At 35.8% G+C, this 16,011-nt stretch overlaps 1 protein-coding gene and 1 pseudogene across 3 annotated transcripts in view; one reads left to right on the forward strand and one right to left on the reverse strand.

Annotated features, from left to right (window-relative positions):
• The window catches only part of STRN (striatin), an 83,699-nt gene that overhangs the window by 51,597 nt on the left and 16,091 nt on the right, over positions 1-16,011 (forward strand). For 2 of the 3 annotated variants that reach the window (XM_045189329.3, XM_045189328.3), the window contains exons 8-13: positions 22-132; positions 2,790-2,876; positions 3,339-3,482; positions 7,269-7,405; positions 13,144-13,319; positions 15,465-15,512. In XM_045189329.3, the coding sequence (XP_045045264.2) occupies positions 22-132; positions 2,790-2,876; positions 3,339-3,482; positions 7,269-7,405; positions 13,144-13,319; positions 15,465-15,512 (703 nt within the window). The remainder of the gene's footprint in view (positions 1-21; positions 133-2,789; positions 2,877-3,338; positions 3,483-7,268; positions 7,406-13,143; positions 13,320-15,464; positions 15,513-16,011) is intronic. The other variant, XM_024552647.4, reaches the window with a different exon arrangement.
• Positions 9,453-11,197, reverse strand: LOC112297990 (large ribosomal subunit protein eL42-like; annotated as a pseudogene).

Raw genomic sequence — 16,011 nt, forward strand, 5'->3', positions numbered from 1 at the left:
CATTTGTTTCACTCCATTTAGAAAAGGAAGACCAGTGTCTCATGCCTGAAGCTTGGAATGTGGACCAGGGAGTAATTACCAAACTCAAGGAACAATACAAAAAGGAGAGAAAGGGGAAAAAGGGGGTGAAGAGTAAGTGGAAAACATTGTATCTATAATTCATAAATCTTGCCTCTTTCATATCCCCCAATTTTTTTCAATGTTTTCCTAAAACTACTTACTCTTTTTCTTTCTACTCCTGACCTCTTTCTTTTTCACCTGCTCTCAGGGGTTGAAATTAAAAGGTTAGCTATTGAATTATGAACTTAAAAAAACAAAATAAAACTTCATATGATTATGGAATGATGAAATATATTCCAATAATGAATCCTTAGCCTCATGAGAGTGTGGGACTATGTATTTAAACATAGTGATAATTTGATTTTTAAAAAAATATGTGCTTAATTACAATAATGATTTTTCTCTGTTGACAATTTTAGACAATTTTAAATTCGTTTAGTATGACACACTGGCAATCCACTGAAATTATTTCTTATAAATTCTAGATTTGGAGACAGAAAGTTAATTTCTACCCCTGAATATTCTATGTGTTCATAACGCACAGTTCATGTGGCTTCACCACTATATGCTATACAGGGCACAGATACACAATTTCTGAAAGTACTTATTTTCTAGTTTAACACTTTTGGCCAGTTTCATTTATAATATTACCAATGAGCTTTTTTTTTTTCTTTTCAATAAAATGTGTGCCACATCAAAAAAAATAGAAGCTAAAATTAAATTTCTAGCCCTGTGAATCATATATAATTCATTAAGAGTATTAATAAAGTTTAGCACTAGATCTAGTTAAGCATGCAAAATGGAAATACAATAGCTTTCAAGCATCCCTGAAAACCTTAAATACCTTTTTAGGAGGGTTAGCTTAAACTACCTCCTTATGCTTCCACTCATTAACAATATGAATTCGGGTTCCTTTTTATGGCAATAGGAATTTCGTCCTTTGGTATATTAAAGTAGTGTAAGGTGAGATTAAAATCCAGGTTAGTGAAACATGTATTTAAAAGTTGCAGAAGACTGGAAGGATATATTTTTTCTTTTTGTAGTGATGCTAAAGCTTATCAAAGACCAGTCACTCCTGTTAGGACATTATTTTCCAACCTGGTAATTACTGGAAAACATTTAAATCTTTATTTAAAATATTTCAGAATTTACAAGGATTTAGCTTGAATGGTTAAAAGACAGTGGCCATTATTGATATTATTGTATCAGCCACTATATAACTGAGAGATGATGTCATTTGGTGTCATCTGAATATAAGTTAAATCAATATAAATATTAAAACATAAGAATATTTGTACCTTTTATCCAAATAAACTGATAAAAATTAGTCTTAACAAACAATAGTGAGGCATGATTTGTTATGGCTTTTCAGAATCATGATGAAACCAATTAAACTGAAATTCTGTGGAAAATTTGTACACCATACATGAGAGACAAGGAGAATACTTTAATTTTTAGACTGACTTAAAGTTGACATATTTCTTTAAGTCATTATGTATAATAATGAATGTCTTGAAATGTAAAAGATCTTTAGATTGGAATGACATAGGACATATGTAGAATCCATCTACTATTATGGATTATTCGGTTCTTATGAAATTATATCAAAGCATCACTGTAGTTGAAATTTAGCACTTAAGATCTAAAACTGCACCATTTGACTGGAACAGTATTCCTATTAATAGAAATTACTAGATTTCCTGAATCTGGGGATTATGATCAGTATTCATGCATAAAGCAAAAGGTTTTTTGTCATGATGAAGAAAAATGACTGTGAGGGGTGACCCAGAAAAATCCAGAATTATCTTCTGGAGGGTGGGGACCTTGTAGTACAAGCTTCCCCCACTAGGTGAGTGTTCTAGGAACCCATCTGTGTCAGTGTACCAGCTGGCGTTGTTGTGAGAAACTGTGTTCGGACTTAGTGAATTTTTTTGAAGACTCTTTCAGTGCATTTGCTGATTTCATAACGTTGTACAAGCTCACCTGCACATACCACGCTGAGTGTTTAGCAGTCCCCCGTGCCCCACCCTCTCTATACACCTGATCTCACCCTGAGTGACTTTTTTTTGTTTCCCTGGATGAAAAGAGTCCTCAAAGGGAAATGTTTTGCCCATGTGGAAGAGGTGAAACAAACAGACAAACAAAAAAACACAGTAGCAGTGAAAGGCATCAAAATCAGCGAGTTCAAAAACTGTTTTGAACAGTGGAGAAAATGTCTTGATAGGTGTATTGCATCAAATGGACAGTGCTTTGAAGGTGACTGAAGTTTAAACATGTAAGAATAAATACACAATTTTTTAAATTAAGTTCCAGGGTTTTGGGTCCCCTCTCATGTGGGGAGAAGTTTTAATGTCTCTTCCTGAAGATGGACTATAGACTGAGGTTCAGCACATTTTGTTTGCATCGTCAGTTCACGTACCTGGGTAAATGGTAGTCTAGGAACAAGTCACAATGATCAAAACAGGACTGAAGCAAAGCTTTGAATTGATAAGTGAAGAATTAATTCATGATTCACCATATTTTATTAATTGAACTATTTATTCATTGGAAAAGTTTGAATTCTTTTAATATGTTCTAAGTAGAAATATTTCCAGTCAAATTGTGTACTCCAGTCATATTGTCTTGAAATATATTTTTAGGTGTTAGTTAAAATTGCTTGTGCTGGTATAGGAAAAAAACCATAACAGACTATGGGTAAGATTTCCCATTCTTAATTAAACTTATAACAGGAAAAACTACCGAAGATCTGTTTCAGCCTCTATCCTATATAAAACAGTCAAAACAGGGATGTGAGAGAATGAAGAATCAAATTTCTGGTAAGTAATCAGCAGGGCATGAGACTTCACCTTGGGTTCCATAGCTTCAGGATTTAAGGCACGGAATGCAACTTAATTTAAACAAACAAAAAGTGATATTACTGTTTAATTCAGTACACAGCAGTAGCTTCGCCATCTGTGGTGTCTGTCTGAATTTAGAGTAATATGCAAGGATTATAGAATATTATTTTTAATGGCCTAAATTGCATATGAGCATTTTTCCATATAAACAGTGATGTTAGTCCCTTAATTTTTAAAATATATGTAAAATACAATCTTTTCAAGAAACAAAAAACTTTTTAAATAATTTGAAATTTTGGAAAACAAATTACTTTTTATTATAGTAAGGTAGTTTTCAAGGTGAGTGTTGGACTTGTGAATAAAGTTTTATGGCACCATTTTAATGCAGTTGGATAATTCTATTTCTTCTCTTTGATTCTGTCCCTCCCTTTTTTGGGCTAGGACCCAACAGGTCAAAACTACAGGATATGCTTGCTAATTTGAGAGATGTTGATGAACTTCCCTCATTGCAACCATCTGTGGGTTCACCTTCCAGACCTAGCAGCTCCAGGCTTCCTGAACATGAAATAAATAGGGCAGATGAAGGTGAGTATTTAAGATACTCTGGAGCACAAGAAATATTTGGATATACATATCTAAAGTCTTATTAGAAAGGACTCTCTAAAAGGAATTGTGGTCTACCAATATTTGATCTATATATTCCCCAAATGTAGGTTTTCTTACATTCAGTGGGGTTTGACTCCAACTTCAATCTTGAAGACTTGAAAAGGGGTGTATAAAACATTCAAACAACTCTAAATTCTATCTTTGCAGTTTCAGATAAAGATTCCATTGCCTCTGTGTGCTATCTACATTTATAACTTTATTTTTATTTTATTAATTTAAGAAGGAAAGCCACACTTAAGAGGCACTATAGTAAGTTCTAGAGAATCTGAGTAATGAAATAAGGTTACGCATATTGTTGCTTTCGTTCTTTTCAGCCCTCAAGTCTGCTGGTTTAGCCATTGGCACATGTTTTCAGGTTTTGCTTGGCCATTTCTAGAGCATTAGCTAAATTAGCCCAAACAATATGTATGGTCAGATTCCACAACTTTTAGTCTTTATTTGAAGAGTAATTTCTGTTTAACTCCTGAATAAAGTTATCTGAAAATATTAGAAATGAAAACAAAACAAACAAAACACCAGGCTGAAGACCTAGTCTCATAGTGTTACATGAATCATTTGGTTGAAATTTTGGCATGAAAATTGCTTTTCTAGTTTAAACAATCCCCTCATCAATTGTAAATGTTTAGAGAGTTCTTTGAATTCCCCCAGAGGATATATGGTTTGTTCTGGTAAAACCCATTTTTTTAAAAAATTATTTCTGCTTTATTGTATGGTGGTTTGAAAATGTCTTAATTTGTACTCTGTTCTTACAAGGATTTTAAATAGAGTTTTTACACAGACTAATAAATTGATTTGTTACTTTTAAGGAAAACTTACTTTACTTCTTTAACAGTCAAAGTTTAAACTACTAAAGTCATCTAATTAACTCATAAATATTTGTCATCAATAAAATAGCCACTTAGAGAAAACTACTGGAAGACCATCCGTGAGCTTGTCAGAATAATTTGCATTGAAAAAAAGTGATGTTTTATTATTGGCCAAATTAAGTAAAATCATTATTAATGGCATTTTACTTTTAGCTGGTTCTTCTGTGATAATGACTGAAGGGATTAGATTGATATGTCCAATATTATAAAATAAGGATATTTATATTTATCACCATATAAATCTGACATCTTGAAACATAGTTGGAAACTAACGAAAAGTGTTTAAATGGACACTTAAAATTTTTTTGTTTGAAATAAACATAAATGAAATACAGTATACCTACAAAAAAGTGCTCAAGTCACAAAAGTGTAGCTCAGTGAATTATTACAAAGTGAACCCAGCCATTTCACTACCACCTCTGCATCAAGGAGCGGAGCAGAGCATGACCAGGGCCCCGGAAACCCTGCTAGTGCTGCCTTCTGATCACTGCCCCTTCTCCCCCTCCGGAGGTTATCCTGATTTCTGTCGCCGCATAAGAGTGTGCCCCACAGGCACATTTTACAATTGCAACCAATTTCATTTGAAATTTTCTTTTTTTAAAGTGTATTTCATTGGTTATACTATTACAGTTGTCCCATTTTTTTCTCCCCTTTATTTCCCTACGCCCTGCACCCTCCCTCCTACCAGTATCCTGAGCCACCCCCCCGCCCTTAGTTCATGTCCATGGGTCATACATATAGGTTCTTTGGCTTCTCCATTTCCTGTACTATTCATAACCTCTCCCCACCAACCCCCCATCTATTTTGTACCTACCATTTATGCTTCTTATTTCCTGTACCTTTTCCCTTCCCGTCCCCCTCCATAACCCTCCATGTGATCTCCATTTCTGTGATTCTGTTCTGGTTCTAGTTGTTTGCTTGGTTTGTTTTTGTATTTAGGTTCAGTTGTTGATAGTTGTAAGTTTGTTGTCATTCTACTGTTCATAGTTTTTGATCTTAGATAAGTCCCTTTAACATTTCATATAATAAAGGCTTAAGGATGATGAACTCCTTTAACTTGACCTTATCTGGGAAGCACTTTACCTGCCTTTCCATTCTAAATGATAGCTTTGCTGGGTAGAGTAATATTGGATGTAGGCCCTTGCCTTTCATGACTTGGAATACTCCTTTCCAGCCCCTTGTTGCCTATAAGATTTCTTTTGAGAAATCAGCTGACAGTCTTATGGGCACTCCTTTGTAGGTAACTGTCTCCTTTTCTCTTGCTGCTTTTAAAATTCTCTCCTTATGCTTTAGTCTTGGGTAATGTAATTATGATGTGCCTTGGTGTGTTCCTCCTTGGGTCCAACTTCTTTGGGACTGCCTGAGCCTCCTGGACTTCCTGGAAGTCTGTTTCCTTTGCCAGATTAGGGAAGTTCTCCTTCATTATTTTTTCAAATAAGTTTTCAATTTCTTCCCTTTCCTCTTCTCCTTCTGGCACCCCTATGATTTGCATATTGGAACATTTAAAATTGTCTCATAGGTTCCTAAACCTCTCCTCATTTTTTTGAATTGTTGTTTCTTCATTCTGTGTTGGTTGAATGTTTATTTTTTCCTGTGGGTCCAAATTGTTGATTTGAGTCTCAGTTTCCTTCCCTTCACTGTTGATTCCCTGTATATTTTGCTTTATTTCACTCTACATCTGATAGGTTGGCTATCTCTTCTTCACTTAGTTCTATTTTTGGAGTTTTGATCTGTTCTTTCATTTGGGCCATATTTCTTTGTTTCGGCACACATGTTACATTGTAAGGGGCAGAGCCTTAGGTATTCGCCAGGGTGGGACAACCCATGTTGCTGAGTTGTTATGCTGTATGTGGGGGAGTGGTCTCTGAGAGAGAACAATACTGCTTGCTCTCACTATCCACAAGCAAATTGGGCCCTTCTGGTGCTGCTTCCCAGGGGGGTGGGTTTGTGTATGTTCTAGGACCCTGTGAGTCTCTCCAGTGAACTCTTCTGTGAGGCTGGGAGTTTCTCTTGCTGCTGCAACCCCCATAGGTTTTTACAGCTAGAGGTTTTAGGGCTTTTATTTCCCCACCCTGGAACCCTGGGTTGCACAGTCTGTCTAGCTCCCCAGTTGTTCCTCCCAGTTTATCTGCATGCAAATGTCAGACCACCCAGTCTGCCAGCTGCCACCTTGCCTGCCCTGGTCCTCCAGCCACCGCCTTGTTGCATGTCCTCTCCACCCTGGCTGCCTGTCTCTGCATCTCCTACCAGTCTGCATGAATGTTTCTTCAGTTGTCGGACTTCCATACAGTTTGATTTTCTGGCAGTTCTTGTAATTTTTTTGTTTTTAAATTTGTTGTTGTCCTTCTTTTGGTTGTGTGAGGAAGCAAAGTGTATCAACCTATGCCTCGATCTTGGCTGGAAATCTGAATTTTTCTGTATTCATCCAGATTATAGAATTAACAATTTTATTTGTATCAGACCAGCAATGTCCAGAATCACTTGTTATATATGTTTAATAATTGATGGAAATAATTTGGGTAATTAGCATGAACTATCAAATGAGGAAAACCGATTCACATTTTTTTGTGTAGTGAAAAAGAAAGAACAATAACTATTGGGTTTGTTTCATGTTTTACTTTTCTGCAATGATTAGATGATATGTTTAGCTCTGGTTATATATGGAAAAAGCAACCGATTCATCAAGATTTTCTGCACACTGAATTTTACTGTGTTTAAAAGCATTTAAAAATAATCAAATTTTGTGTTTAAAAGTATTTAAAAATAATCAGACATGCCTTTATGAGACCAATCGTTGATTCTTTAGAAGTGTTTTTATGTTTCTTTTGTCTTCTTTCAGTGGAAGCACTGACATTTCCTCCTTCTTCTGGGAAATCATTCATCATGGGAGCAGATGAAGCTCTCGAAAGTGAACTGGGACTCGGAGAATTGGCAGGCCTTACAGTCGCCAATGAAGCAGATACACTAACTTATGATGTAAGTGATAGTTTTGTTTTTACTGTTTTTACTCATTTTTGAAAGTAAAAGTTAATTTTATAGAAAACAATGGCAATAAAGAAGCAAAGGTATAGAGTTTTATTCATTTTAATTACAAACTTTGAAAACTTGAATCTTATTATAAAGATAAACTATTTTCCACTTCATATGGAGATAAAAATTATGGGTTTTACCTAAATCTTTAAGTTTGTATATCTTATTTATTGGTTTTAGATAAAGGAAGGAATTCCCTTTCCCATTACTAAATTTGGGTTTTGTTTTATGTTTTAGGGCATCAGTGGTTAATTGAAATTCATGCCAGCCTAACAGTGTCATTTGCCTTCCTTCTTTAGTATGTTAGTATCCTGCCAGGAACTGATTTTAGCTGTTACTGGGCAGGGATGTGTCCAGGGTCCTTTGCAGGTATTGAGGCTCACCCATCAGTGATTTGGACTAAAATTGAAATCTTTATACCTTTATGAATCCCAAACACATTTATTTTATAAGTGCATTTATACTTGTTCATCATAATAAATATCAGAAAGTATTTATTTCATAAACTATTAACAACCTATCTTATGTCTTCATTAATATCCTCTCACTTTGCTACCTCATTATCTTTGTTGGAGAATACAGTGTAGCTCCTGCTGCATGTGGGGCATGTCAGCCAGATGCCTAAGCAGACCATGGACATAATAAGAAAGTACTCCAAGTAGGAGCCCTCACCATTCACCTCTCTTCCTGCGGATCCAAAACTCTCATTTTCTGTGCTAAGTCCATTAGTACGTGTTTTGCTTTCTGTCTCCAAAAACCAAAGAAATCCATATGCTGCTTTTTACCTCCCAACCTAGTCCATTTTTTCTTTACCTTAAACTATATAATAACCTAATCTAAACAGACTCCTTGTACTCCATTTTTCCCATTTGTGATACAGATTTTTTTCCCCAACATTTTTGTATTATATTTTATATATGTCTGTTCCTGGTTTTTGTAAATTTTCCTTACTTCACCTGGGTGGGTTAACTTACCTCTGATATTGAATTCCAGTTAGCAAGGTTTCTTTTTTTCTATTTTAAGTACTCTAAGTATGTTATTTCATTGTTCTTTCAATTATAGTCTGGTTTTTTTCCCCTCTGACTGATAGTTCTCTGTCTTGTCAGCCAAGGATTAATTTTCTTTTAATTAACCTACTTTTATTTTCATTGTTGTTCATTATAGTTGTCCCCATTTTCCCCCATTTCTTTCCCCTGCCCTACCCACTCCCCACCTCCCAAATTCAGTCCTCCCCACTGTTGTCTTTGTCCATGGGCCCTTTATACATGTTCCTTGACTTGACCCTTCTCCTTCATTTCCCTGTGATCCCCCTCTTCCCTTCCCCGTAGTCACTGTCAGTTTGTTCTTTATTTCTCTATGTCGCTGGTTCTATTTTGCTCGCTTGTTTGCTTTGTTGGTTAGGTTCCACTTATACATTGAGATCATATGGTATTTGCTTTCACTGCTTGGGCTTATTTCCCTTAGTATAATGCTGTCTAGTTCCATCCATGCTAATGTGAAGGGTAGGAGCTCCTTCCTTCTTTCTTTCTGCTTCATTGTATTCCATTGGTAAACGTACCACAGTTTTTTGATCCACTCATTTACTGATGGGCACTTAGGCTGTACTTGGCTATTGTAAATAACACTGCTCTGAACATTGGGGTGCAGAAGTTCTTTTGAGTTGGTGTTTCAGGATTCTTAGCATATAATCCCAGCAATGGGATTGCCAGGTCAAAAGGCAGTTCCAGTTTTAGTTTCCTGAGGAAATTCCATACTGTTTTCCATAGTGACTGCACCAATCTGCACTCCCAACAACAGTGCACTAGGGTTCCCTTTTCTCCACAACCTCACCAGCATTTGTTTGTTGATTTGGTTATGACGTCCATTGCCAATGGTGTAAAGTGGTATCTCATTGTGGTTTTAATTTGCATCTTTCTGATGGCTAGTGGTGCTGAGCATCCTTTCATATGTCTCTGGGCCTTCTGTATGTCCTCCTTGGAGAAGTGTCTGTTGCCCATTTTTTAATTGAATTGTTTGTCGTCTTGGGATGGAGTTGTATGGGTTCTTTATGTATTTGGAGAGCAAACCCTTGTCTGAGGTATCATTGGCAAATACGTTTTCCCATATGGTTGGTTCCCTTTTTATTTGGCTTGTGTTTTCTTTAGCCGTGCAGAAGCTTTTATTTTGATGAAGTCCCATTTGTTTATTCTTTCCTTTATATCCCTTGCTGTAGGGGACATGTCAGTGAAAATATTTATTAACCTTTTGTTTTTTTTGAAGTGAACACATCCTTACGATTTTATTGTCACATAATAAAACAAAAAACTAAGCTTAGAACTGGATCACTTGGCCCTTTCTCTTCTGATCTCCTCTCAGTTCAGAATGCTTGCATCTCTTAATTGCCAGCATTCTCTTAGATCTGTAGTTGGGCTCAACATACTCAAGCCTCAGCACAATCTTCTTTGTAGTGTTAGCCTTTTTCTGGAAAATCGGCTTAGTCTGTCCACCATAGCCACTCAGCTTCCTGTCATAACGCCGCTTCCCCTGTGCATACAGAGACTCCTTGCCCTTCTTGTACTGTGTTGCATTGTGGGGTTGATGCTTGCCACACTTCTGCAGAAAGTCCGGCGGGTTTTAGGAACATTCACTATTTTTGCAAGAGTGCTAACAGCCCACAAAAAGCTTATTAACCTTTTTGAAGGTTAAATATCAACCTTCATCTTAGTAACCTTCTTAGATCTTCTTAGTAGTATATTTTCATCAGCTTTGTGAAGTTTTCAGCCATTTATCTTCAAATACTGTTTTTTGCATCCCTCTCTTTCTCTTCTCCTTCTAGAACTCTAGATATAGTGTTAGATCTTCTTTATATATCCTCTGTCTCCTATTCCCTTTTTCAATATTTTACATCTTTTGATTTTCCATACTTCAGTCTAGATTTTTATATGACCCATCTTCCAGTTCACTACTTTTCTCTTTAGTTTCGTGTAACTTGTAATTAAACTCATCAGTTGATGTCTTATATTTTTTGCTTTCAGAATTCTTCATTGTTTACAGATTTCTCCCAAAACTTTAAATTTTGTCTTTTATTGTCTTGAACATAGTTCGCATGATTATTTAAAAATTTGAATCAGAAACTCTGTATTTCTGTTACTATTATGTGTTGTTTCTGCTTGTTTTCATTTATGTTGTATCATTTTGTATGAGCATATATTTTATTATGCCCGAATAACTATGTTCAAAAAATTGTCTGTAGAATGACTTCAGGTCTAAGATGGTATCTTCCCCCAGAGAGCATATTTTAATTTGCTGCTTCGGTTTTCTGCAGCCACTAGAAATCCTTATCACCTCACTCCATTTTCAATTTTGGGGATGATCTAAAGCTAATCTATAGTCCCTGTAAGGGCTGTGTGCTTCCAGTTTATGCTTATGTCTAGGATCCAGCCTTTTGAAATCAAAACCCAAAGCAATGTAGGTCACCAAGCCTCATTTTTGGACAGTTCCTGGACACCAATTTGTACCCCGCTGCACTGCCGAGCTGTCAAAAGCACAGCTCCACCTCTCAGCCATCCATCTTGGAATCAGAAAACACTGCTGGGGGAAAAATTCCGAATATCAGATTCTCCTTCTTAGGCCTCTCTCTTCCTCTGGATGTAGTCCTGGCTTTTCTTCACCATTTAGTTGGTTCTCCAATTCTTTATTTTTATATCTGTTTTTCTACTTGTGCTTAGTACATTTAGTCCCAACGGTGTAGTTCGTCATGGCTCCAAGCAGATGTTCCCTCAATACTAATCCTGCAATGAATTTGTTCAATATGTAGTGAGACTCAGTCCTCTTTCAGCTCTAGAGAAAGCTCACTTTTTTCATAGTTCTTAATTATTAGAAAACTTAGTGTTATGTATATCTCTCTGTTTCTAAAAGTAGTTCATAGTTTTATTAAGCATATTAGTAATCTGTTGCTGTATAACAAATTGCCCCAAATTTACAGCTTAAAACAAATGTTTATTATCTCATAGTTTCTCTGGGTCATGAATCTGGGGGTAGCTTAGCTGTGTGCTTCAGGTCACTCAAGTAGTTGCAGTCAAGACATGGTCAAGGGCTGTAGTCTTACATGAAGTCTTGACTTGGGGACGATCTGCTTCCAGACTCACTCATGTGGTTGTTGGAAGGCCTTCTTTGCTGGCTTTTGGCTGGAGACTAGTTCCTCACCACATGGGCCTATGAGATTCTTAGCAGGGCAAGTGGCTTCTCCCAGTGTGATTGCCCTTCAAAAGAGAGGTACTAAGAAGACCCACGAGGGGAGGTTTTTTAACCTAATTTTGAAAGTGATTTGTTACCACTCTGCTGTATGTTATTAGTCTCACAGAGCAACCCTGTAATGTGGAAGGAGACTATACAAAGTGTAAATATGAGGAGATGGGGTGGATTTGGAACCATTTTAGTGGCTGCCTACGTCATTAAGCTATTCAGAAGGAATCTAATTGCTCTTACATATGAAAGCCTTTTAGCTCTTTAAGAAGAGCAGATAGGAGTCAACTCAGCTTTTCCCCACTTTTTCCTTCCCCCCAAGGATAACTGTCCCAAATTCTTACATAATATATTGCATAGTATGTTTTGTCTTCTCTTATTGCCCCAGGTGTGACATGTCCCACCCAAATTTTTCTCCAGGTGAGTTCTAAATTATAGTTTATATTAAGAGCATAGCCTCTGAAGCATGTCTGCTTGGGTTTGAATCCTGACTCTTCTGCTTACTAGAGGGCAAGTCACTTAAATTCTCTTTTTCTTACATATTTAGTCTGTAAAGTGGGGATAATGTTAATTCCAACTTCATAGAGTTTGTGAAGATTGTTTAACACATGCTAAGTCTTGAATAATAAAAAATATTCAAAATAATGAATAATGTTCAAAATAGCAACTGTTGTTAGTACCTTATTGGTTTTTGTCATTGGTACTATTTCTCCAGTGTGTTACCAGTACTTGGCTCACTCTTGCTTAAACCTAGCATGATTATTAATTAGCCTTGGAGTGTGAAAGAGTTCGTACATGGTGCTAGTGTAAAGTGACACACCGACCTTGTTAGCTGTCCTATTACTTGGAATGAAAAAATTGTGCTTTTGTTTTTTTAGTTGTCGAGATGGAGTTTCTGTGAAGAAAAGCAATATAATGATGTGTCTGTTTTACCGATGTAATCTATTTTTTATAATATCTAATTGTTTCTTCTAATTTTAATATTTTATGTTCCCAGTTTATAAACCTTGTTACCAATTTGATGAAAAATTTACTTCTTGTTAGAAAGTATTGAAAATCTCAAAAGTACAATAATATTCTATAATGTTAACATGTTTAAAGATAACTTAATTTTTCAACTCTTACCCAAAATTAGTTTCTGTACTATAATTTAGGTTGAAATTACTTGCCTTTTTTAATCATCCTAGTGAAGATTTATTTTATTATCTGATCGTATTTCTATACTGAATTGTTACCTGTTTTCTTATTATAGGACTCATATTTCTTCAAAGAAAACCACTGTTGACATATTGCTAATTTTGCCTATTGGTTTGGTTATTTACATTTAAAAATTATAATGTTTTGAAAATTGCAAAATGTGATGGTTTAATGACAAATCGATAAGAATTAATGTTGAAATGTAATTATATTCCCAATGCTGAGCTAAATGTATAGGTATTTTTCTTTTGTTTCTTTAATAGATAGCAAATAATAAAGATGCATTGAGGAAGACTTGGAACCCTAAGTTTACGTTAAGAAGTCACTTTGATGGCATTCGAGCCCTTGCTTTCCACCCCATTGAGCCTGTTTTGATAACAGCATCAGAGGATCACACATTAAAAATGTGGAATTTACAGAAAACAGCCCCAGCCAAAAAGTGAGACTATTCTTCTTTAACTTTATTTGAATATTTTAACAGATTTTCAGCAGAAAAATACTTACTTAATTATTTTCTGTTAAATTCCCTGCGTATCTCTTCTAGTTTTTTTCTTCTTCACCATATCATATAATTTAGAGTGTTTCTCTTCATACTCACAATCTAGTATTAGGTTGGAAAACTGACACTTAGGGAGAAATGATATTATCTGATGGTTTCCCAGGATTTGTGAATCCTAATTACAGTCCTTATACAGTATTTTAAATGTTTGTCTTATTTAGGGAGCCCTTTGAATGTACTGAAAGTTTCCATTGTTGCTATAAACAGAGATAGGCATGTTTAATCATCAACCTCCCACCCCAGTCCTGTCCCACTGTGTACAAGCCTTGGACTTACGGAGTAGAAGGGAGGGCAGGCTGATTGGGAGGGGTGAGGGACCTCTCTCTGGTCTTGTTTTTGGCCTTCTGGTACTTTCTATACCCACCAATATGTCTATACTGAAAGGCAGTGTTGTTGCTGTCATTTAAAACTGCCAGTCTTGGCTTTGGCCACTTGGTTTCTCCCTAGGCATGGACAGACATGAGTTGCTGTAAACCCTGTTACCAGTCACCAAGGTAGTCCCGGTCCTACTTGCTGGGGTCCTTATTAAAGCTCCTCTTTTTTCCTCGAGTTACATGGCCCAGAACCAAGCAGCTGCCAGGAAGGGCCCTTCTATAGTGTCAGGCATTTCTATGAGTAGAAGAGTAGAGATGAATTTCAAATGGAGGAGATTACAGAAGTTTTATTGCTGGTAGAGGATATCTACGATTAGTGACATTCCTGATGTGAGTCGTACATGGACTAGATCTTACTAAAACCAAGTGAATCCTCACTTACATCAGATATCTTCAGCAGAGAAAAATTACTTCCTGGTTATAAATTGTGCTTTTTGTCTTTCTAGTTCTTTGGTCACAGTGGACACCACATTAGACTAGAGACTGTGAATGTCTCACCATATAGTCTTGACTGAATTTTAGAAAAATATTGAAACAAGTTTCTTGCTGGTGATAGCTTAGTAATAATACCTTCACATGTAAAAATAACAGTGGCCTGTTTACCTTTGAACTTAAAACTTTGGAAATGACTTGAGAGAGATCCTTTGCCTATAAAAATAATTGCAATACGGTGTAGAAAATGGTAAGTATTTGACTTTAAATCCAGTTTCCATTAACAGTCATGGCCAGTTTCGGTGCTAGAGAGTACTCATACACTCAGCATTCTGATGACTTGGATGGTTTCTGCAAGTATCGAGGGCAGATATATTAACCTTCATGGAAATGCCAGGAATTAAAGTACCATTTATTGAAATTCTCTGTGCATGGTCCCTTCCTAGGCTGTTTTATTGGGTTGGCCAAAAAGTGCAGTATGTTTTTTTTGTACAATGGCTCTAGTAGTGCTTAATTGTCTTTAACTTCATTTGAAACAATTTTGTTAGATTGTGTTGTGACAGCTGTCATATCAGCATGCATTTAAAGTGAATTTTTGTGCAGTTATTTTAATTTTGAATATGGAAGAAAATACGCAACATTTTCAGCATATTATTTTCTGTATTTTATGAAAGGTAAAAATGCAACTGAAACACAAATAAAGATTTGTGCAGCATATGGAGAAGGTGCTGTGACTGATCTAATGTTTCAAAAGTGGCTTGTGGAGTTTCTTGGTACTGTTGACATTTTGGCCAAATAATTCCTTGCTGTGGGACTATCTCATGCATTGGAAGATGTTTAGCATCACCCCTGTCTCTACCCACTAGAAGCCAGTAGCGGGAGATAGCCAACATACTCAGAATATCCAAATCAATAAATTTATTGATGAAAATGAAAATTTATTGTGTCTTTTATTTTACAGAAGAAACCATATGGACTTTTTAGCCAAACCAGTACTTGTAGAATCTCATTTAATCCTGTGAATATTTGGTGTTATCCCTATTTCTTTTGTATTATTTTAAGCATAGAGGAATTTGAAATTCCAAAAGATTAAATCATTTGCCTAAACTTAGTTAATAACAGAACTGGAAGCTGAATCCAGAATTTATGACATAATTCAGTGATACTGTTTCCTGCTGAAACTTAGGGTGGTAAAAATCCTCTTTTCTTTCTGACATAGGAGTACCTCTCTTGACGTGGAACCTATCTATACGTTCAGGGCTCATAAGTAAGTATGTGCCTTATAAAAAAATCAACATCACTATCAATCGGCCTGATTAGAACATTTTATTTTCTCTCACTTATGTATTCATGTTATGAATTTTTTGTATTTAGTAGCTTTTTTTGTAATTAAAAAAAAAACTGGCAGATAATTGTTAAAAATAAGTTTATCACTACCAAATAGGGATTCTTGCTGAAATTAGATTTTATATGCATGATGCTTAAATGATGTATATATCTCTCATAAAGTTGAGGCAGTTAGATTAAAATACTAGAAACCCTGACCTCTTTTCTTTAAAGATAACCTACATAAAATATCCGAGAATTTATTGTGATAGGATATGACTTGCTTTTTCTGTTTTCCTGTTAAGCTTAAGGAGTGTGTGTGTGTGTGTGTGTGTATACGTACATAGTCACTTGCTTTGTAGCACAGAGATCCCATACTTTTTATATAAAGGGTTAGATAGTAAATATTTTTAGGCTTTCCACGCCACATATTTTGTTGT

The sequence above is a fragment of the Desmodus rotundus genome, chromosome 5, assembly GCF_022682495.2.
Source record: "Desmodus rotundus isolate HL8 chromosome 5, HLdesRot8A.1, whole genome shotgun sequence".
NCBI classification, from domain to species: domain Eukaryota; kingdom Metazoa; phylum Chordata; class Mammalia; order Chiroptera; family Phyllostomidae; genus Desmodus; species Desmodus rotundus.